This window comes from Leopardus geoffroyi, chromosome E3 (genome assembly GCF_018350155.1).
Source record: "Leopardus geoffroyi isolate Oge1 chromosome E3, O.geoffroyi_Oge1_pat1.0, whole genome shotgun sequence".
NCBI lineage: Eukaryota > Metazoa > Chordata > Mammalia > Carnivora > Felidae > Leopardus > Leopardus geoffroyi.
Window position 1 is genome coordinate 6,655,412 of NC_059340.1, and position 24,013 is coordinate 6,679,424.

Here is a 24,013-nt window from a genome sequence, read left to right on the forward strand (position 1 = left end):
TAGAGAGGAAGCGGAAGGGGCTCTTTCCTCACGCACCTGTCTGACAGCGTCCGCGGCCCACATCCGGTCTCTGAGGGCTCGGGTCGGGTCGTCGTGGCTGAGGGGCTGAGGGTGAGAGCCGTGCTGGGGCGTCGCAGGGCTTCGCGGGGCGGCGGGCCGGCGGCGGATGCGGCGGGTGTGGGGGCCGGCTTTCGGTACGGCTGCGGGTCGCGGAGGCGTTGGCGGAGGCGGCGGGGCTGACACAGCGGGCGGCGCGTTTCCCCGGAGCTGCCTCCCGCGGCACCGGGGCCCGGCGGGCGCGACCCCGGGGGTTCAGGTGGGAGCGACGTTGGTCCCGCCGGGCCTAGGTTACCTCAGCGCGGGGGCGTCCACGAACTCGAGACCTCGAACCGACGCGGATCTCTCTGAAAATCGAAAGTAGTCATTTTAGAGCGAGACGTGGGAGACTCACTTAAAGAATGACTTCTTTTCAAGCCTTCTTTCTCTTCGTGAAGTACCAGGGATGAAAGATGAATGAAGACCTTTCTTGCCTTTAGAGAATCTGGTCATCGGGGACACGTCGGTTAACGTTTGTGCTGTGGTATGGTAATGCGATAGGGGTGTGAAGAAATGCAGTAGCTAGAAAGTCGTGAAAGAGAAATCTCAATAGATGTAGCAAAATGAAAAATGAATCGACTGAAAACGTAAAGTAGGTTTAGGAAGGATGTAGAAGTACACAAACACAATAGGGTATTAAGTAGAAGCTTCGGACGAACCTCCTGCCAGTTGCTTATTCTCTGTTGCATTAAGAGTGGTCTTTCCCTCCAAAAATGGAGCCCCTTCCCCACTTTGGACTCCCAGCCTACATACCCCTCACCCCCAACCCAAGCTCATCATGAAATTAAATAGTACTCATTCTCTAGTCTGGTATAAGCCTCTTCTTCTTCTTTTTTTAAATTTTTATTCATTTTTGAGAGAGAGCTTAAGTGGGGGAGGGGCAGAGAGAGAAGGGGACAGAGGATCCCAAGCAGGCTCTGTGCTGACAGCAGCGCCCAAAAAGGGGCTCCAGTTCATGAACCATGGGATCATGACATGAGCTGAAGTCAGATGCTCCACCGACTGAGCCACCCAGGCGCCCAAACCTTTTTCATGAGTAGTTGAACCTACGTTAACCTTTCTCTCATTTTGACTTCCTGTGTTTCTCATCTGTACCGTATCTTTTGGGAGGCAGACTTTGGCCAGCCGTCTAACCTCTTACATCTTCAGTGTCGTCTTTGAAAAGTAAGGGGAGTAATACTCCCTATACATAATTGTATGTGTGTGTTCAGAGGCTTTCTAAATGGTAAAGCCTACACAAGTTAAAAGTCTTTTCGTTAATTATGATGATATATATGTCACTCTGTTGTTTTCAACATGTGACACATGGTCACATCCAAGCCACCAGTAAGTCTTTTGGTTTTACCTCCAAAATCTGTCTCGACTCTTTCTGCATCTTTGCCACCATCTTGATCATCTCCTGCTTGGACCACTGTTAAGTGCTGCTTCCCTTCTTTTTCTCTCTAACCTATTCTCTGTTGACATACGCCAGGCAAAATGACCTTTTACGCCAGGCAATGTAAAAACGTATAGCTCCCTGCTAAAATAAGAAGATTAAGCCATAATTCTTTTTTTTTTTTTTTAATTTTTTTTAACGTTTATTTATTTTTGAGACAGAGAGAGACAGAGCATGAATGGGGGAGGGACAGAGAGAGAGGGAGACACAGAATCGGAAGCATGCTCCAGGCTCTGAGCCATCAGCCCAGAGCCCGATGCGGGGTTCGAACTCACGGACCGCGAGATGGTGACCTGAGCTGAAGTCAGACGCTTAACCGACTGAGCCACCCAGGCGCCCCTAAGCCATAACTCTTAGTGTGGCCCATTTCCTGGATAATCTGGTTCTGCCTGCCTCTGTCACTTCTTCTCGTGCGGCTCTATCCCTCACTTAACTTTGCCAAAGCTTCACTCCCATCGCCTTATTCTCAGACATGTGGAGTAATTTCTGACCTCAAGTCTGGTGCCTGGAAAAATCTCTGAATGACTGGCTCATACTCATTGGTGGGTCTCAGCCTAAGTGTCATCTCTTCAGAAGAGCCTTCTTTAAGTTATTCATCCCCCATTAACAGACCACCCTACACATTTCCTTTCTAGAAGTTATCTCCATTTAATTTTAACTTATTTGCTTGTATTTGTTTTTTTCTGTCTGTTGCACTAGTATATGAGTTTCAAAGGGCAGGTGCCTTGTTTGTCTTGTTCTGTATTATATTTCTAGTTTCTGCAGGCCTGGCACATATATTTGTTGAACGTGTTAATCCTTACAGTGTTGGAAGAGTAGGCCCTGGTGACTCATCTAATTATAACCTATTTTATATTTTCTGATTTTAGTGTTATCTCCCTAATGAGATCCTACAATGTTTGTGGGTATAAAGTAAACTCTTTACATTTTTCTTCACATACTAGGTGGTTAGCAAATACTTACTGAATTGAATTGGCATGATTTTCAGGATATATGTTTGGTCTTTTGTTCTGCTTCACAGAAACTAATTATGCTCTCCAGCAGAGTATCCATTGATGTAGACAAAGAACTGTGATGGACTGACCTTTCCTTGTGTCACTTATGCTGCCATTATTGTTTGTCTGGTCTTCCCAATAGACCCTCAGTCTTCTGGGAGGAGTGTGAAGATGCTAAAGGAGCGTCCAGGGATGGCAGAAGACCCCCAGCAACAGATGGGTGTTCCTGTGGTAAAGCTGGAGAAAGAGTTGCCATGGGCCAAGGGAAGGGAGGACCCTAGTCCTGAGACTTTTCGTCTGAGGTTTCGGCAGTTCCGCTACCAGGAGGCAGCTGGTCCTCAGGAAGCCCTCAGGGAACTCCAGGAACTCTGTCGCCAGTGGCTGAGGCCTGAGCTGCATACCAAGGAGCAGATCATGGAGCTGCTGGTGCTGGAGCAGTTCCTGACCATCCTGCCACGGGAGTTCTATGCCTGGATTCGGGAGCATGGCTTGGAGAGTGGCAAGGCTCTTGTGGCCATGGTGGAGGACTTCACAGAGAGAACGTTGGAGGCCAAGGCGGTGGGTGAGAAGGGGGTATCTGGGTCTTGTTTTGTCGGTATGGGAAGGGGACATTTAAAGAATTGAAAGGTTTGAAGAAGCAGTGGGAGTAGATGAGGCGTACAGTCTCTTTCATCTGCTCCCAGACTCCCTGAGGTACTTTTTGGAAGGCAGTGGAGTTTTCAGCATGAGAAGCCATTCCCAAGGAAGATGCAGGGCCTGTAGAAGAGCTGTTAGCTTCCTTTCTGGTCATCAGGACAAAGGCCTGGCCATATTTCCTTTGTGAGCCCCAGGCCCAAAGAAGGTAGTCGTGACCAATTTGAAGATCCCTCATAGACTCCTTCTCTTTGGGCAGAGATGCATGTGGAAAGTGGGGAATTCCAATTGGGTGAATATTATTATTAAGAAGCATTGTCTAAACAGTGCTGTTTCGCTATCTGGGACGTTGGCTCAAGTGGCTCACGTTAGTGGTTCTGTGGTGGTGTTCTGGTGACACCAAGTAACTGCATCTCAGATGCTTCCTTGGGACTCTGGCCACATGTTTGTCATTCTGTGGTATAGTCACCTTATTGTTGGCTGGGAAAGAAGAGAGTAGGACTGAACATTACTGTTTTGCTTGCAAGTAATCATCTTTCTTCAGTTTATTCTTCCTTTTCCTACTGCAGTTATTCGTGACTTCCTCTGTAATCCTAAGAATTATTTTTTTATTCTCAATTCAGGAGCTTAAAAGTAGACCAAGAAGGGCCTGTTTTTGTGAGTGTATCACAGTGTGAGTTGTCCTGATTTTCCTCGCTGTTTTTAGAGCAAGTTTTTCTCACTAGCTAATTCACTGCTGAATCAAGGCTTTGTATTTTTTACTTTCAGCATTTATAATTGGGGGATTTTTTTCCTAGTAGGGAGCATTTTGGGCTAAAGTTGTCAACCAAACAATATTTAGTCTCTCTGTGATATTATTCCTGGTGGAATTTGGTCAGTATTGAGGCAGGCAGGAGGGACCCTTGTAAAAGGGCAGGGACACATAACAGTTGCTCGGAGCCTGATAAAGAGAGGTTAACCTCTTTTTCACCTTCTCACTGATGTCCTGGGGAAGAGCTGAGCCGGCTTTGTCCTCCTCTTGCAGTTGGAATGGTCCTTTTCTTTGTTCTCTTTTTAGGTTTTAATTCAACTCCCTCACCCAGGCCTCATTCTAATAGGTGTTGGGGACTGTTCTTAGGTTCCATGCCTCGTGCAGGGAGAACGGGAGGAGACAGCACTTTGCAGAGGCCCTTGGGAACCAGGTGTTCACCTGGGGCCAGTGGAGGTCAAGCCTGAGTGGGGGATGCCCCATGGGGAAGGAGTTCAAGGCCTAGACCAAGGCACTGAGGAGCAACTCAGTCAAGACCCTGGAGCTGGGACACAAGCCTTCCAGGAGCAGGGTAAGATGTGAACAGTAAAGAAGTAAGGATGCAGAAAACTGCACTTTGTGACCCTCCTTTACAAGCCCAGCAATTGATAAATAAGTTATCTGTGAGCTGTAATTAGGAGTTTTCCTGATTACTTCCTTGACTTCAGTAGGAAACAGATGAAGTGAAATTGTTTTCTATACCTTGACTCTCTGATTTTTGCAGGGGATATCTGGGGTTGTGCTCTCTTACCATTTCTTCTCTTCTTTCCCTCACATCCCTTCTAGAAACCTCCTGGAAATATGCAGGTGACATAGGGGGATTTTTTAAGTGGGCAGACAAACCATATCCCTAAAAGTAATGTATGACTTCATTGTGTTACTGAATCTCAAAGAGGGTTATTCCCAGAGTGTGACCAGAGAGCATGAATAGCCTTCAAGGGCCAGGGTACATTGGGTCGAGACCATCTGCCCAGTTGAGAAGAGGGTAGGTCTGTGTGGAGTCTCCTTAAGGTTCCTGGGTTCTGTGTGTCAGGCAGTGGACACCTTTGAACAAGCTAACTACAAGACAGCACTAATCTTTCTCATGCTTTTTTTCCCCTTTGCTTAGCTCTGCCAGTTCTTCAGGCTGGTTCTGGCCTCCCTCCAGTGAACACCAGAGACCAAGAGATGGCAGCTGGGTTCCTTTCAGCTGGACCCCAGGTGAGCTGTACTTCTGCTTTTCTGACGTTGCTTTGAATGAGATTCACCTTCCCCAAAGTTTCCCTGCACAACAAAGCGCCGCCCACAAGTTGAATTATTGTACCTTTCTTGTTCTGATGGATATGGTAGCTTTGTTTTCTCCACTTTGTCATCCTGATTTGTTGAGTTGAGCCTTATGCCTTAGGGCCCAGGCATGAGGCTCAATTCAGTTGATTTTATTGCTCTGTGACTTTTTTTTTTTAATTGACTCTGTATTACTTTTTACTGAGGAGGAAGACATTATTGATAGAAACCCTATAAGCTTGATCTAGGCAGTGGTGGTCGATCAGGAAATCAGTACCCTTTGTAGATCGTCTTTACGGATACTTTTGCTGCTGCTTTTCCTTGGGATCCTCTCCTCCTCCCGCGTCAGCAGGAATGTAGCTGACTCAGGGTTGGAGACTCCCTGGAACACTGAGCAGAGTGTTCCCTCTGGCCTCTACCCCGACTACACCAAGATTTGGCCTTGTTTGACTTCTTTGCCTGCCACATATGGGGGTAATGAGCACAGTTGGGGCACTCCTGTCATGTCTACTCTGTGTTGAGTATTACCAGGGAGGTGGGAGATTTCCAGTGTGGCACCTTTTTGAAGGGGACAGTGAGTGTTTTGTTTTTTATTTCGAGAGAGAGAGAGAGAGAGCAGGGAAGGGGCAGAGAGAGAGGGAGAGATTGAGAATCCCAAGCAGGATTCCGCATTCAGTGTGGAGTCCAGTGCAGGGCTTGATGTGGGGCTCGAACACATGAATCATGAGGTCATGACCTGAGATGCAATCAAGAGTTGGATGCTTAACCAACTGAGCCACCCAGGTGTCCCAGAGACAGTGAGTTTTAAAGTGAAGAGTCCTTATAGAAGGAAGGTAGAAGGAAAGGGGTCATTTGCCAGAAAAAAATAATGACTCAAATCTGGTCTAGCTAAAGCACTGTTTGGGCAAGTTTTATGCCTGTACCATTTCCTGTTTCTGTTTCCCTAGCATGTGTTTTGGAGGAGATGAAGGATGATAGCATGTTTTAATTTTTCCAGACCCTCTTTTTTGCCGTAATAGTTCTTCATGGTGTTGTGGATGATAGTGAATTTATTTTATTTTATTACTATTTTTTTAAATGTTTATTTTAGGGGCGCCTGGGTGGCGCAGTCGGTTAAGCGTCCGACTTCAGCCAGGTCACGATCTCGCGGTCCGTGAGTTCGAGCCCCGCGTCGGGCTCTGGGCTGATGGCTCAGAGCCTGGAGCCTGTTTCCGATTCTGTGTCTCCCTCTCTCTCTGCCCCTCCCCTGTTCATGCTCTGTCTCACTCTGTCCCAAAAATAAATAAACGTTGAAAAAAAAAAAAAAAATGTTTATTTTAGAGAGAGACAGAGAATGTGTGTGTGCACAAGCAGGGGAGGGACAGAGAGAGAGGGAGACACAGAATCTGAAGCAGGCTTTGCACTGTCAGCTCAGAGCCTGATGTGGGACTCAAACCCACGACTGTGAGATCATGATCTGAACTGAAGTCAGTTGCTTAACTTACTGAGCCACCCAGGCGCCCAATACTGAATTTATCTTAATACAGTATTGTTCTTAAGACAAGGCCTGCCCAAATATTTACTTCCCTTTGAGGGAAGATCAGTTTTATTTTTTATTTATTTATTTTTAAAAAAATTTTTTTTTTTCAACGTTTATTTATTTTGGGACAGAGAGAGACAGAGCATGAATGGGGGAGGGGCAGAGAGAGAGGGAGACACAGAATCGGAAACAGGCTCCAGGCTCTGAGCCATCAGCTCAGAGCCTGACGCGGGGCTCGAACTCACGGACCGCGAGATCGTGACCTGGCTGAAGTCGGACGCTTAACCGACTGCGCCACCCAGGCGCCCCGGGAAGATCAGTTTTAGATGAAGGGATAAATAGCTCTGGGTCTTGATCAAGCTTGAGGATTGAGTGGAGGCAATTGAAAAGCAGGAATTAGGTGTTGTGGTTGTTAGGGTACAACCTAGGTGTCTGCAGCAGAGACTCAGAAATATAGTAGCTCAGACAAGTCCATTACTTCCCTGTCATTAAACTATCAAGAGGTAGGGACTTGTGCTCCCAAGACCATCTAGGGGTCTGGTTCCTTCTGTCTCTTGCTCTGTTCTTCCCTAGAGTATTATCCCTCTGTTTGCTTCCGCTTTTAGACTCTTCCTACTTTGGGATTATTTCTTTATCCATAACACTCTTCTGTTGTTTCAGGGGTTGGGGCCATTTAAAGATATGACTCTGGCCTTCCCTGAGGAGGAATGGAGACATGTGACCCCAGCCCAGATAGACTGTTTTGGGGAATATGTGGAACCCCAGGACTGTGGGGTCTCACCTCCAGGTAAGACTGTTTCCATCCCAAAGGTAAGAAACTGAGAAGTTGTGAAAGTTACAGGTTGGAGTTTTTGCCCTTGCCCCAGATTTCAGAACCTGGTGCTACCAACAAAAGAAGGTAAGTAAATGGGTCCAAGGAAAGAGTGTGGACCCAGGGTTTAAGGAGCCGGGCATGTGCTTTCCTGTCGGGAGAGGAACCAACGAGGGGGCAAGAAAACACAAGGTAGTTGTACTGGCTGTGATGAGACAGGTTGCTCATTAGGATTCCTGGAGCACCTGTTCTGTCTCTGACTGAAGAGTACCCACGCAGGCTTGAAAGCAAAAGACGATCTTGTGTCTCGTTCCCTCAGCAGGGATTTATTGAGTGTCCCTCAGGCACTGGCTCCAACTTTGCAGCTTTGTGTTGGGGCAGGACTAACGGTAGGGAAGCCTTCGGAGCACCAGGCATGTGTACAGAGAATGCCCAGCTGCTCGATGTGGGCCCCTGTCACAGAGCAAGCAGAGCCTGGGCTCGGTCTGTCTCAGGTGGTGGCCAGGTTTTACCTGGGGTTGGAGCTGGAAGGGTGAGACCATGATGCACATGGAAAGTGCTCACAGGAGGAGGAGCAGCAAGAGAAGGAGGAAGAGTGAGCCTGGCGAAGTACAGGGAGAGGCCCTGGCGGGGAAGCCGGGGAGGGCACTGCAGGGGCTGGAGACTGCCGGAGTGGTGGTATGTCTGCAGGTTGGAGAGGGAGAGGAAAAGAAACGTGAGTGGGAACAACCCTTTCCTCTGTTCCCTCTGCTTTTCTTTTCATAACTTTTTGAGTATGTGCTGACTGCTCATCTGTCCTGACTTCACCCCACCTGGCATTTTTCCATCTTGAAATATGTTGAGGGATAAATGAGAGTATCACTGTACTGCCTTTAGTGCATGAGAGAACCGGTCCTGGCTCCACCACTTACTGTGACCTTTCTGGGCTTCCGTTTCTTCAGTCGCAAAACGGGCACATTCACAGAGCTCTCATGGCGTCGTGAGGATTAAGTGAGATGATAAATCTTAGCATTTGGTGAATATGATAGTGTTAGATACTTTTATTAGCTATACAAATATTATTCCTTTATGAGTCAGTCAACATTCATTTATTCACCCAAAAATATTTATTTGGTATTGTGGCCAGTACTCTGCCAGTCACTATGAAGAGTTAAAGTCCCTTGCCTTTGCGATCTTAGCAGTTCATATGAAGAGTCCAAATGCACGGAATAATGGTCATTATGGAGTAGTGTAAGGGGCCCTAGAGGAGGGGCTCAGGAGACCTGGGTCCAGGACAGGGTTGTCACACCATGGCAGTGATGCGAGTGGCCAAAGGATGCCAACATGTGTTACAAAGAGATGTAAGACTTCTTTTTTTATTAAAAACTATTATTAAAAAATGTTTATTTGTTTTTGACAGAGAAAGAGAGAGAGAGAGAGAGGGGAGGGGAGGGGCAGAGAGAAAGGGAGACACAGAATTCGAAGCAGGCTCCAGGCTCTGAGCTGTCAGTACAGAGCCTGACATGGGGCTTGAACCTATGAACTGTGAGATCATGACCAGAGCAGAAGTTGGACGCTTAATCGACTAAGCCATCCAGGCGTCCTGAGATATAAGACTTCTGTAGATGGTAGAGGATGTGGAAACCTTCAGACATAACCATGCGGTTCAGGACCTCTTGCAACACAGCTGAGATGGTGGGGATACCAATATTCTAGTGCTTTGATGCCCCCAGGGACCCTCTGCTGGTGATGCTGCTGTGTGTTGGAATGATTCTGCCCTCTTACTCCAGAGGATTTTTATACCTGCCCCGCCCCCCGTCCCTGCCATCTGACTGTTCTAGAGACTCTGGTTGTATTCTTGTGCTGTTCTCACTGTTTCAAACGACCCAAGCACTTCCATAAGCATTTATGTGGAGTCTGGGTGGGCCAAGGTCCATTTCCCACGCATACTGTCTACTGGCTGTCTCAGCCTTCAGGTCTTCCTGTGATTTATTCCCATGTACTTGTGGCTCCTGCATTGATAGCTGTTTTGGATTAGGCCTGAGAAACTAGAATTCTATGATACATAATACCTAGCACATACTCACATCTCCCCAGGGTCCAGCTAAGACTCGTGCATTGCATTTAGTGTCAGTTTTACTATTCGTAGCACCTGAAAACTGGAAATTACCCAAATGAATATCAGTCAAGTTCATAAATAGATTACAATATATTCTGACAGTGTCATACCAATGAAAAAGAACATAGTGTAACTATAGCTACATTCCATAATATGGGTGAATCTTTTAAGGATAATAATGAGCGGAAGCATCCAGAAACAATATTTGAATCCACTACACAAAGTTCAAGACCAGGTAAAAGTACTTTATGCTGATAAAAGTTTGAATAGCATGTTAGCCAGGGGGCGGCAGAATATAGTCACCGGAGGGGCTGGTAGAGGGCTTTCTGGATACTGGTAGTTTCTTGAACTGGATGCTTTTTATATAGTTGTGTTCATTATGAAAATTCTTTGAATTCTACAGTTATGTTTTGTGCATCTTTCATGGAAAGTTTATAGAAGAATCTGTCAGAGGTGACAGCTGTGTCCTTCATATTTGTTTAGGCATGTGATGTTTTCCTTTTTGTGTTTTAATGGCCTTACCTGAAAGGACCCTTTCTGTGCCTAAGTGCTGCTTGTCATTTTTGTCTCTTTCTCTCTCCTTTTTTTTTTTTTAAGATTTTATTTTTAAGTAATTTCTATACCCAATGTGGGGCTTGAGCTCACAGCCCTGAGATCAAGAGTCACATGCTATATTGACTGAGCCAGGTACCCCTCCTCTCTTTTTTTCTGTCTTGGCTCTTTTGCTCCCTAGGGCCTTCCCTTTTGTTCACCTCCCCTTCCGCCTGTTCTGTAAACAATTGTTCTGTTAATTTAGAGAGAGTGAAACAGGGATCAGAGAAAGAACTTCTAGAAGGGTTGAGGCATTTCAGCAGCATTCACGTGCATTTCAGTCTGGTAGAAGTCAGTGACAGATCGGATTCATTCATTCATCTAGTAGTTCGTAAGCCTGTGACAGTCTCCCAGGAGACCCAGATTAATAAAATCTGGTTAGGTGGAGGGAGGAGCGGGGGCAGGGACCGTGTGCTGAGCAAGTGTATGGAGGCTATGGAGAACTCTCAAGTAGCCCACCTGGATGGAATAAGCTGGAATAGGTTTATAATCTCTAGGGCAGGGAGAACACCTTGAGGAATGTAAAATGGCATTTTCAACAAGGTCGTGTATAAATAAGTGCACAATAAACAAAGTGCTAATTCAGTATAAATGTGCTGAAGAGACATAGCTAAGAGAGCAATCAGGGAATGTTTCTTCAAGGAAATCATTGAGTTAGATTTAGAAGGAAATACAAGTTTGAGTTAGAAAATTAACTGAGAGCACATTAAGATTTGGCAGACTATTCTGTAAAAAAGATATGGAGAGTTTTAGCTCAGGTTGCTACAATAGAATATTACAGGCCAGTGACTTAAAACAACAAACATTTATTTCTCCGAGTTCTGGAGGCTGAGAAGTTCAAGATCAAGGTTCCTGTAGATTCAATGTCTGGAGAGCGCCCTCCTCCTGGCTTGCAGCTGGCTGCCACCTCACTGTCTTCACATGGCAGACAGAGTGAGATTGTGGGATTGAGGGATCTATCCTGTGTCTTTGCCTCTCCCATCATGAGGGATCATGCTCACATGATTTCTGTGCTAAGAGCTCTGGTTTCCCTTCCTCTTTTTATAAGGACACTGATCCCATCATGGGGGCTCCACCCTAATGACTGTACCTTATAACTTCCTGAACAGCCCATCTCCTGATATCATCATGTTGGAGCTTAGGTTTTCAACCTATGAATTTGGGGAAGACACAAACATTCAGTCAGTAACAAAGTGGGAAAAGGTAAAGTGAAGTCTGGTTTTAGAGTCCATGAAAGAAAACTGTATTGAGGTTATTGGTCAAAGGGAAAAAGAAAGAACTGTTAATGGGACATCTTTAGAAGCCAAGTTCTAACATAGAACTTTACTTTCATAACTGCTACAGAATTAGCTTGTATCTCCTTTGTCCTGTAGGCATTGGGAGCAAGGAAAAGGAGTCTAAAACCCAGCAGGCAGACCTCAAGGGGGCGCTTGCTCGGGTGACGGCAGAGAGGTTTGGGGAAGCCACACTCCAGAGCCCTGAGCTTGGAAGAACCTGTGAGCAGGAGCCCAGTAGCTCTGTGGGAAACATGCCAGGGCCGCCTCCTCCTCAGCATGCTGTCATACCCCTGCCCGATGACCTCAAGACCCACAGCTCCTTTTGGAAGCCTTTTCAGTGCCCCGAGTGTGGAAAAGGCTTCAGTCGGAGCTCAAATCTTGTCAGACACCAGCGAACCCATGAAGAAGAGAAATCCTATGGGTGTGTCGAGTGTGGGAAGGGGTTCACCTTGAGAGAGTACCTCATGAAGCACCAGAGAACCCACCTGGGAAAGAGACCCTATGTGTGCAGTGAGTGCTGGAAAACGTTCAGTCAGAGGCACCACCTCGAGGTCCACCAGAGGAGTCACACAGGGGAGAAGCCTTACAAGTGTGGTGACTGCTGGAAAAGCTTTAGCCGGAGGCAGCATCTGCAGGTGCATCGGAGAACTCACACAGGGGAGAAGCCCTACACTTGTGAGTGCGGCAAGAGCTTCAGCAGGAACGCAAACCTGGCTGTGCACCGGCGAGCCCACACCGGGGAGAAGCCGTATGGGTGCCAGGTGTGTGGGAAGCGGTTCAGTAAAGGGGAGCGATTGGTCAGACACCAGAGGATCCACACTGGGGAGAAGCCCTACCACTGTCCAGCCTGCGGGAGGAGCTTCAACCAGAGGTCCATCCTCAATCGGCATCAGAAAACTCAGCATCGCCAGGAGACCCTGGCACAGTAAGGATGCACCTTTTTTACGAAAGGAAGGTGCTGGAAGGTGTAGGACCTTTCAGGATCGCCAAGTGGAGGGAGATCCCATTGGAGGATGCATTTGTCTTTCCTCACTGAAGGGCTTTGAGGAGGGAGTGGTAGAGTGATAGGGTGCAGAAAGGCACTTTGACCCATTTTCTTTCCATTTGTTGTCAAACAAAAGCAAGGCAATGCCTGATTTATTTTGAGTTTCCAGAGAGCACAGCACCTCACGTCTCTTATCCAAGTGGTGCAAACTGTTTTTTACTGTCTTTTGGGAAATTATATCCTGAACTTCAGTTCAGGTTGAAGTTTTTCTCCTTCATTGGGATTTCATATACGCCTCTCGAGCAAGTCTGACAAAGTTTTGTCCCATGTTGGCAAGTTACACCTCATTGTGATGAGGGCTGTATCGACCTGCAAAATCATTAGTTCAGACTCTGCCTCTCTTCTGTTCCATTTAACAAGTATTTATTGAACAGCTACTGTGTCTGATGCTGGGAGCACAGTGGTGAATGAGGCACATGAGCTGTGGGCCTCCTGGAACTGGTGATTTAGCAGTGGGAACACACACAGAACCATTAATAGCTCCAGACATTCTAAGTTATGTTTGTGGTACGTGCTGTTTGAGAGGGTAGTCTTCTGGTGCTCACTCGTTCTGCCCTGCCACTCAGGTGCTGGATCTTCCCCTCCCTAGTTAGGATCTCTCAGGCAGCCTTGTTTATTTTACTTTATTTTTACCCCCTTTGTCTCTGTAACAGCATACCCTCATTTGTATAGTTTCCCCATTATTCCTTGTACTGTAACAACTATCCACCCATCCAATAGGAAATTAATATTTTGCTATTGATTACCGAATAAACATGAAAGTATTTTAAAAAGTGTTCAGTTCTATATAAAGATCTAATTAAATAAGTCTGAAAGATGAACTATTATTAATACACTGTATTTGATGGCATTTTATAGCATATAAGATGCTTTTTTTTCTATTTTCACTTTATCATTCCACACATATTTATTGAGGCCCAATAGTGTGCCAGGAACTCTTAGGTGCTTGCCATATATCAGTAAATAAAATGGGAGAAGTCCCTGACCTCGTGGAGCCTACATTTTAGTGAATATATTTGATCTTCAGAACCTCCTAAGGTGGAACCCATGGGTACTCCCATAAACTCTCTGGACCTGGGATCTGAGCCTTTGTCCTTGGTCCTTGTCAGTGTCTTGCCTTGAAATGCATTCGCCACCTACCTCTTGCTACCGGATAGTCTTCTGTCAATACATCTAGATCCTTGTCATCTGAGAGGCTCTCAGTTGCCAACTGGGACTGATGAGGTGGTAGCGATGTGTTTTACATAAGTGCCGATTCAGGCAAAATAGAGATGTTTGTAGGCATTTAAAAATACTTAATGACGGGGCGCCTGGGTGGCGCAGTCGGTTAAGCGTCCGACTTCAGCCAGGTCACGATCTCGCGGTCCGTGAGTTCGAGCCCCGCGTCGGGCTCTGGGCTGATGGCTCAGAGCCTGGAGCCTGTTTCCGATTCTGTGTCTCCCTCTCTCTCTGCCCCTCCCCCGTTCATGCTCTGTCTCTCTCTGTCCCAAAAATAAATAAACGTTGAAAAAAAAAAAAAATGAGAAGATACAGTATTTGTACTGTTTACACTTTCTTATTTTGCCATCACTAAAAGGTTTCCTTTCTGTTTAAAATTCTGTTTTTTTTTTTTTTTAAATTTTTTTTTTTTTTCAACGTTTATTTTATTTTTGGGACAGAGAGAGACAGAGCATGAACGGGGGAGGGGCAGAGAGAGAGGGAGACACAGAATCGGAAACAGGCTCCAGGCTCTGAGCCATCAGCCCAGAGCCTGACGTGGGGCTCGAACTCACGGACCGCGAGATCGTGACCTGGCTGAAGTCGGACGCTTAACCGACTGCGCCACCCAGGCGCCCCTAAAATTCTGTTTAAAATATCTGTGTAATGAGCATGGACTACAATGCAGTGTTGTTGTAGTGCTATGCTTTCAAATGCTGGACGCTGGGTGAGTTTGTCTTTTGTTGACATGGTACTATAATTATTTAAAAAAAATTTTTTTTTTTCAACGTTTATTTATTTTTGGGACAGAGAGAGACAGAGCATGAACGGGGGAGGGGCAGAGAGAGAGGGAGACACAGAATCGGAAACAGGCTCCAGGCTCTGAGCCATCAGCCCAGAGCCTGATGCGGGGCTCGAACTCACGGACCGCGAGATCGTGACCTGGCCGAAGTCGGACGCTTAACCGACTGCGCCACCCAGGCGCCCCAACATGGTACTATAATTATAAGATGTGATTTGTTTTGTGGCGCCTTTTAATATTAGATTCTTTTACTCTAAGGTTTTTTTTCTCCCCATTTTTTATTGTAAATCAGATAAATGATGACTTCAACACAGTTGTATTACTCAGTCTACTTTGAAACACATTATTTTATCACATATTTCTTAGATAACTATGGTAGATAGCCATGATGTTTAATTTTGATTTAGCAGATGATTTCCTGGCCTCTCCACTGTCTCCATGAGCCTCTAGTAGCCAGGCCATAAATATATCTGAGATGTCATCCACTATCTGAGACACTAGGCTGCTTCTCCTTAGCAGTGTTGTGATCCAGTTGCAGAATCAGCTCTTTTTTCCCCACTTCCCAGACAAGCTTGGCAAAGCTTGTAGCCAGCTAGCAGCCAAACCCAGGGAAAGGCTTTTCATGAGTCTCTGGCTTCTGGTCTGTAGGACCTGGGGGCTGACCTGGCTTGAGCTTGGCCTTCTCTAGGAGGTCCATATTCCAAAGCTAGGTGAGGAGTGTTGGGCCACTACAGGCTGGGAGTTGCTCATCAGTGGTCTTCCTGTTTACCTGAATTAAATGGTTAGATTCTTTTTGATAATATGCTTAGCCAAATAGGACTGTGGGTTTTCAGCCAATTGGAATCTCTCTTCAGAGAAACTAAGGTAGGAGCCAGGCCTTGCCTTTTTTCTTGGGCGCCTGTATCTGCTTTGAGACCAAAGTTCATGGATGATGCCTCAAACAGCCTCAAAAAATTTTTTCCATGGAATTTTAGTAGCATGTATTTTTGTTATGTATTCAAATGTTAAATATTTTTCTGTATTTTTCTATTTAGAGATTTTTTTATAATAGAAAATTTCAGACATATATAATGAATCCCCATGTATTCATTATTTGGCTTTACCCATTGTAAACTCCTAGCTGATCTTGTTTTATGTCTATACCCTTTTCCCTGTCTTCCTACCCTACTGAAGTATTTCAAAACAGCTCTCAAATACTGTCTATAAATATTTCAGTGTGTACCTCTGAAAGATAAGAACTCCTTGAGGGACGCCTGGGTGGCTCAGTCAGTTAAGTGTCCAACTCTTGATTTTGGCTCAGGTTATGACCTCACAATTCGTGAGATCAAGCCCCGCGTTGAGCTCTGTGTTGACAGCGTAGGGCCTGCTTGGGACTCTCTCTTTTCCTCTTTCTCCTGTCTCTCTCTGCTCTTTCCCTGCTCGCACTTGCTCTCTCAAAATAAACTCTTTGCAAAAGAAAACCCACAATACTATTATCATACCAATAAAAATAATTTCATAATTTGCAATTAATGTTTTCTTAAAAAGCACATACTTTTAAAAAGTTTATTTGAATTAGGATCTAAATAAGATGCATAAATTGTAATTGGTTGCTTTGTCTTCTAAGTCTTACAATGTATAGTTCCTATTTTTTCTCTTGAAATTCATTCATGGAAGCAACTGCATTATTTATTTATCCTGTAGAATTTCTTGTCTTTGAATTTTGCTGTTTGCATACCCATGACGTTATTTAATATGTTTTTTTGCCCTCTATATTAACCAAAAACTTAAAGGAATAACCAAATTCATTTCTTGTATTTTGGCAAGAACACATTATAGATGATGGCATGTCTGGTTGTTTCTCTCTGATGTTAGGATCCTAGATGTATTTATTTCATAAATTCTATAAATGATTCATTTATTAGCTGGAATGCTTCTGTCAGAAATTTTCCCTCATTAACCATTAGGTTTCTTAGATAGAGTTCACAGGAAAGGAAATGCTTGATTCGTCCTTTTGCCTGTTTTCACAATAATGATCTGGTTGCTTTGTTTTCTGTAATTGTGATCAGGTATTTTTTCAATCAGAATACATTCATGGATTTTGGATTTACAGCCAGTCCACTGTACTTCTTGATGCTCAGATCATTTCACTTTTGGTCATTGGGAGCGTTTTCAACTTGCCTCCTGATTCCTTTTGACATAACTCTAGTCATCTTTGATAGCTTCTTTATTTTCTGATAGGACAAGATGTTGCAAACTCCTCTTGTACATTTCCTGCTCCCTTTGAGAGTGAAGAGAAGTGCTATTAATTATGCCAGGACAATATGGTAAAGTGGGACTCCAGGACAGATGGGGATATTTGGTCACCTTATATACAGCCCTTATCGTGTGTGATTGGGTGTCTGTGGTTTCTTCACCCAATTATAATGTTGGGCACTTTCAGGGCTGGCAGGTAGTGTGTCCCATGCTGCTGTGATAATGAAGAGTGCCACTCCAAGGGGTATGACCTTTGTAAGAGAAACCCCTTTTTATACCTTGGGTGGTGACTTTCTGCCCAAGGTCTGTCCTGGGGAGCTATTGCATTAAACATTTGCTTTTCAAAATGTATGCCATGAATGTTATCAGCAGCCTGATTAACTATATTTCAGTACTTTCAGGTCGTCTTTTATTCCAGCCTAGGGGCAATTTGAAGAGCCCTTGTTTCTTAAAAAGTAAGTTGGTTTCAAGTTCATCATGCAACACAGGCTGACTTTATCTACTTCTGAGGTGAGGAAAGTAACTATCAGGAACATGTTTCTCTAGAGTCTACTTGCCCTTTTATTTTTTTATTTGTATTCTATTTTTAATTTTTTTTAAAGTTTATTTATTTTGAGAGAGTGTACATGAACGAGCATGTGAGTGGGGGAGTGGCAGAGAGGGGGAGTGAGAGAATCCCAACCAGGCTCCACACTGGCATTACAGGGCTGATATGAAATTCAAGATCATGACCTGAACTAAAATCAAGAGTTGGATGCTTAACTGACTGAGCCATCCAGGAGCCCTGCTACTTGTTCTTTTACAATTTAGCCAGTTTCTAAGCCTCTGCACTACTAATATTTTGTGCCAGGTAGTTCTTTGTTTTGGAGGCTGTCCTTGCTGTTTTGTGCATCAGCCTACTACATGCTAGTAACACTCCCCAATCATAACAACTAAGGAGGTTTCCAGACATTTCCAAATGTCCCCTGGGTGGCAAAATTGACCCTTGCTGAGAATCACTGCTTGTAACATTCAGGATAATTGCTGTTGCGAATTAGATGTTTTGTTTTTTTCTAATTTAAATTTTAGTTAGCCAACATAGAATGCAATATTGATTTCAGGAGTAGAATTTATTGATTCATCACTTACAGCATGCAATGCTCATTACAACTGCTCTTCTTAAGTACCCATCATTCATCTAGCCCATTCCCCCCCCCCCCCCCCCATTAACCCTCAGTTTGTTCTCTATCTTGTTAAGTAGTTGGTTTAGTTAGTGAAAGAAAGGACTGGCATTTCAAGGACTAGAGCTATTTCCTGCTAAGCTTAGTACCCCAGCCTAACTTTCTAGCGAACAAAGCTTTACTAGAGATCACTGGGATTAAATGTAGTATTGCCATGTAGAGCCAAGAGCTATTGAGATAGAATCTCAGGATAGAGGCCTGGAAACTCTAAAACCTAGGTGGTTTCTATGCAGGCAACCTGGCTCATTGCTTTGGGTTCTTTTCAGACAAGCACCTGCCACAGAGCCTCTATATCACAGAGAACTTTTGCTTGGGGCCCAGATTCGCCTTTCTCAGTAAATGCATGTGTGTAGTGGGGGCCACTTAAACTCAATGCAGCCAATGCCAGCCTTTTTTCCTTCATAATAAGGTCCTCAAGGCACACAGTAGACAGTAAATATTTCAATGAAAGGTCTGGATTTCTGCTTTTTTAGTAGCTATAATGGTCATAAGAGTGCCTGAGAAAGAAACATGACATCACATTGCCCCTAGTGGCCCTTCTGATATGGCTGACATCTCTAGCTGTTGTGCTACCAACTGCAGTCACATCGAATTCACTTAGAAATGCCATAAGCCAAAGAAATTCACTGGGGCTTCCTACAATTTTGTATTCCTATCTTATTTTTTCCCTTTTATCTCAGTTTCTGAAGGACACATTTCTAAAGATTTATCATGTCCAACCTATCCCCAGTATTGACACATTTCAATAAAAAATTTCAGTAAAAATTTGTTCACGACAGGGAGGGCGGGCACCGTTCTCCCTTGTGTTTGTTGCTGGGAATCTGAACTGCTAAGAGTGAGGATGGAGAGGGTTGGGTAAGGCAGGTGTCGTCCCTTGGTAAACAGAGGGACTTGGGAGGAGCAATTCCAGTTTCCTGGAAGGGTGAATGGGCTCCAGTAGAATGGCTGCCATTGCTGCCACATGCTGTAGCCATAGCTCTGTCATCTGAGTGGCCAGAGACCAGGAAATGGCCGTACTCCCAAGAGCTCACCTCATATGTTTCCCTTCCTTAGTAAAAACCATAATCTCTGGAAAAGGTAGTAGATTAAACTTTAGATAGATTGGAAACAAAGAGGTGGCACGAGTCTATACCTTGTGACTCCCACCTCTGGTAGCTATTTGAGTATTACGTTATCTCTGTGTCTGTCAAACAGTTGAGGAAAATCTGATCTACATCACCTAGAGATTTCATTGACTCCTGCAAAAGCTCAGCCTGTTGTATGAACAGGAAAAGTGGAATGAACAATAAGTGGTTTCTCATCAAGAGCCAGTCTTCTTACTAGGTTTCTCCAGTCTTTAAGGGTTCCTGCTGCCTGAACTGAGGTGCTAATGGAAGGACTGGAAAGTAAGAGATGGAAAAAATCCCAGCAGTTAAAACAGTGTGGAACTCATTCGTAAATAGACCAATGGAATAGCAGGAAAGGTTGAGAAATAGCCCTGGCTCTGTACTGAAGAGGTTAATTTTTTTAAAAGTCACATTGGTATAATTGGATAGCTATTTGGAGAAAGATAAAAATAGACCCACTTCTCACATCATATCCAAGAGTGAACTCCAGATGTATCAGGGATGTAACTAAAAAATGAAACTACCCAAGTACCAGAAGACACTGCGGATGAATTCCTCTAAAACATGGGTTCAGGGAAAAGGCTTTAAAACTATGGCTTAAAATCCAGATGCACTAGGGGCGCCTGGGTGGTGCAGTCGGTTAAGCGTCCGACTTCAGCCAGGTCACGATCTCGCGGTCCGTGAGTTCGAGCCCCGCGTCGGGCTCTGGGCTGATGGCTCAGAGCCTGGAGCCTGTTTCCGATTCTGTGTCTCCCTCTCTCTCTGCCCCTCCCCCGTTCATGCTCTGTCTCTCTCTGTCCTAAAAATAAATAAACGTTGAAAAAAAAAATTTAAAAAAAAATCCAGATGCACTAAAAGAAAAGATTGGTGCATTCCTACATAAAAATTTTGAGAACTTATGAATGGCAAAAACCATAAGCAAAGACAAATGACAAGTTGGAAGAAAATACTTGCAACATAACGCAAAGTTTCAGTATTTCTAATATATGAAGAACTTTGTAAAAAAAAAATGAGTTAACCCCCCAAACAAAACAACCCCACTGAAAAATTGATAAACTAGAGATCACAAAAAAAGATACCAAAATGGCTATTAATGATATAAAAAGATGTTCACCTTCGCTCAAAGTAAACTCCAATTAAAACTGCACTGAGAGATTTCTTTTCCATCACATTGGCCAAAATTCCAAAGCTTGACAATACACACTATTGATGACTTTGTGGGGAAACAAACAGGAATTCTTACCCATTGCTAGCAGAATGCAAAATAGTGCAGCCTCATGTGGAGGAGAATTTAGTAATAGCTAACAAAATTATGGATGAATTTACTGTAAAGCTATCCCTCTAACAATATGAAAATACACACGCACAACATTATTCATTACAGCATTCTTACTGCAAAAAATACTGGAAGCTGCATAAATATCCAAGATAGATGATTGAAAAAATTATGACACATCCACACAATGTAGTATTGTGCAAATTTTAAAAACATTATCATGGGGCACCTAGGTCGCTCAGTCAGTTAAGCATCTGATTCTTGGTGTCGGCTCAGGTTATGATCTCATAGTTTGTGAGTTCAAGCCCCACATTGGGCTCTGCGCTGGCTGCATGGAGCCTCTCTTTCCCTCTCTCTCTGCCCCTCCTCCACTCCCACTGTCTCTGTCTCTCTCAAAATAAATAAATACACTTTAAAAACGTAAAAAACATTGGGTCAGTTTTCACAATTGGAATATGAGTCTGGCTTAGGTAGAATCATATCAATGTTAAATGTACTAATGTTGATAATTGTGTTGTGGTTATGTAAGAGAATATCCCTGTTCTTAGGAAATACACACTGAAAAATTTAAGGATAAAGGACCATTGTGTATATGTGAGGAGGGGGAGGAAGGAGGAAGAAGAGGGAAGAAAAGAAACAAGGTAAAAATGTTAAGGATAAGTTAATCCAGGTTAAAGGGCTATATGGATACGTTGTACTATTGTCATTGTAACTTTTATGTAATTATTGAAAATTCTTGAAATTATTTTATTATAAAAATTTCAAGTGTTAAAAAAAAAGAACTAACATCATTTACTACTTCTGACCATGGGAGGAAAAGGGTCCCACGTACTTGTCCGATGATAATGGCCCTAAAGTGGGAGCAAGAGGGTGGCACAGCATATAGCTCACAAGATACACCAATTTAATCATACCTCATCTTGCTCAAGAGCTGCAGATTCATTCCCACATTTTTTTCACTGTGCATGGTGGGCCAAGCCTCCTTCATGCAGTGAATGAAGCTGGTGTGGCAGCTTTCTTTTCAGTGTCTTCATCCATATTCTTGATTTTGTGTAGGTGTACTCACAAAATACTTTCCATTCAGCCTTTAGACCGGTCATTTGCTTCAGGCCTTGTGACCTCTACAGGTGCTTTCAGCCACATTATACCTCCTGCCGCAAATTAGGGATCATCTTCCCCAAACCTGCTGGCTTTAGCCCATTGCTTCAGGGAGCATCTTTGGTCATTAATGTATGCTCTGGTTGATACATACGTACAGGTATCCCTGTGGGCATTCAATCTCACAGTGTTTTGGAATTATTTCATAATTTGTAATTTACTTGGTGCTTATGACAGACCTCTATGACAGTACAAAACTGATGGTCAAATAAATGAAATCTGGAGGGTTAACTGGTTTGAACAGCAATGAGTTAAAAGGGAAGAGTAAGCCTCATTGTAGAATTGTTGAATATGAAATAACAGAAGGGTTGTTAGATGTTGGGGACTGGTCTTTAGAAGGCAGGTCAGGGTTGAAAGCCTAGTTTTTTGGTGTGTTTTGTTTTGTTTTTTTAGAGTCAGTGGGTATGCCAGAAATTAGGCTTTCTGGGTGCCTATCACACACCCCTAGTATGTGATAGAGTTTACCTACCATCCAGTGACCCTGGGTATACATCTGGAAGCTCCCCCAATGCCAAGCCCTAGCAAACTTTGCAGGACCTCAGCTCCAGCCCACATCTAGTATCTTTACGCACGTTAGATCAGCAAGAGCTGTTATGCCTAGAGACCCATAACATTCCAGTGTCCTCACTGGTCCCTGACTGCTCTGTCACCCCCTACTCCAAATGTGACCCTGATGCCTCTCTGGTAAATCCTACCTGGCTCTGATCATACCTCTACCTTGAAGTACTTTATACTTCAGGAAACTCAGGGAAGGGGAGTAGTGGGACATGTAACTGGATTGTGTGGGGTTGGACTTTAGAAGATCATTTTCTCATAGAATAATGGCATCTGACTCAAAAGATCCAGTGTAGCAGATCTAGAAGTTAGTGATCCAGCTCCACTGTCTAAGAACTTTCCCTTGCTTTCCACGCTACTGCAGAGGATACTGCTGCCTCTGGGTGGTAGTCAACACTCAGTAAATCCAGCTATGTCAGCTTGCTCGGGTGTATTCACATCCTTGCTAGTGGTGGAGTTAGCAAGTCTTTGTCATACTTTGTGCTCAAGGTGAAAACTGTCCTTAGGATAGTCCAGATAGAGGTTTTGTTCTTTATGCTGTTAAGTTAATTAAAAAAGGAGGCCATTAATTTGACTGAGGTAGTTCTAATGCCTTGGCAGCCTACATAAGCAACCCAAAACCTAAGTCTGTAAATGCCTCAAGGTTAAGAAATCAAAACCTAAGGACAAACAGTCACAAACAGCCAACTGGGCTTTCTCATACAAGACAAATGTAAGCTCTAGCCAATCAAATGGTTTCCTTGCTTTGCTTCCTATCTTTTTACATGTCATGCCACTACCTCCTGTGGATAGAGTGCTGCTAACCACTTCTGGTTTGATACTGCCTGATGGGACTCAGTTTTTGCTCAAACTTAACAATTTAAAAACGCTTCAGGTTATCTTTTAACAGTGCTTTTCAACAGAGATTCTCAAATTATTATCTGAAGACCACTTGACATCAAAATCACCTGGGGAACTTTTTTTTTTTTTTTAACATTTATTCATTTTTGAGAGAGAGAGAGAGATACAGAGCATGAGTGGGGAAGGGGCAGAGTGAGAGGGAGACATAGAATCAGAAGCAGGCTCCAGGCCCTGAGCTGTCAGCACAGAGCCTGACACGGGGCTCGAACTCACAGACTGCGAGATCATGACCTGAGCCGAAGTCGGACATTTAACTGACTGAACCACCCAGGTGCCCCTTGGGAAACTTTTAAAAACTGTATTTGTGGATGGAGTAGTGGTCCAAAGGGACCTAAGAATCTTCATTTTACCCAACTCCTCAGATGATAATAATGCACATAAATTTTAAGAATGGTAGCTCCATTGAGTAGAACACTGTGGCTTCACCAGAGCACTCATTCAAACATTGGAACAGATCCTGAAGTTTATTCCCACCAGCCCAGAGCAAGTATGAGATGGCTCTAGGAAGGAACAGCAACGCATGACCTTCCATAGCAAAATGTTACTGTACTCCTCTCAGGTTGTAGCCATAACACACAAATTTCTTCAACAACAGGACAGTTACATCCTGATCTCCCACTAGCAAAGTACTTTGTAAACTAACAGAACCAAATCTGTAAGTTGTTCTGAGATCTGTGTTGGTAAAAGATCTTTAACAGTATTCTTTTAAGTAAACTCTTTGTTCTGTATAACTATAGAGGAGGATTCAGAGTGCATTGAGGGCATTGATGGTGAGACCACTGAAATGATACAGGAGAGTTTGAGAAAGAGCACAGCTTCTGTGACTGAGAATCAGTCCTCATCCAGAAGGCGAGTTCAATAGTAGACTGGATTCTAGATCAGATCTCTGTTCAAGAAAAAAAAAAAGCCTTCCCTTTTGTTTTTTTTTTTTTTGAATGACGTGTTGTTTCCTCTTATTTTACCTTGACTTCTTAGTAAAATATCTTAAGATGTAATCCTTTTGTGCCTGACTAA

The 24,013-nt window shown here is 44.0% G+C and overlaps 1 protein-coding gene across 4 annotated transcripts; it reads left to right on the top strand.

The window, feature by feature from the left end:
• Nucleotides 1-23,880, top strand: ZSCAN25 (zinc finger and SCAN domain containing 25). Of its 4 annotated transcripts, none has more exons than XM_045460908.1 (6): nucleotides 1-111; nucleotides 2,669-3,084; nucleotides 4,277-4,478; nucleotides 5,055-5,146; nucleotides 7,389-7,515; nucleotides 11,602-13,381. In XM_045460908.1, exons 2-6 carry the CDS (start codon nucleotides 2,698-2,700, stop codon nucleotides 12,432-12,434), a joined length of 1,641 nt encoding a protein of 546 aa, XP_045316864.1. In that variant the 5' UTR covers nucleotides 1-111; nucleotides 2,669-2,697; the 3' UTR covers nucleotides 12,435-13,381. The 4 variants fall into 4 exon arrangements, with proteins under 4 accessions (XP_045316864.1, XP_045316866.1, XP_045316865.1 ...); XM_045460910.1 differs by having other exon boundaries at nucleotides 49-585; XM_045460909.1 differs by having other exon boundaries at nucleotides 70-111; nucleotides 2,553-3,084.
• The last annotated feature ends 133 nt before the right edge of the window (nucleotides 23,881-24,013 follow it).

Excerpts from the sequence above, each read along its gene's own strand:
- ZSCAN25 (XM_045460908.1), top strand. The coding sequence starts at position 2,698 with ATGCTAAAGGAGCGTCCAGGGATGGCAGAAGACCCCCAGCAACAGATG. Across the intron at positions 5,147-7,388 it reads TCCTTTCAGCTGGACCCCAG|GGGTTGGGGCCATTTAAAGA; the intron begins GTGAGCTGTACT and ends CTGTTGTTTCAG. Across the intron at positions 7,516-11,601 it reads CTGTGGGGTCTCACCTCCAG|GCATTGGGAGCAAGGAAAAG; the intron begins GTAAGACTGTTT and ends TTTGTCCTGTAG.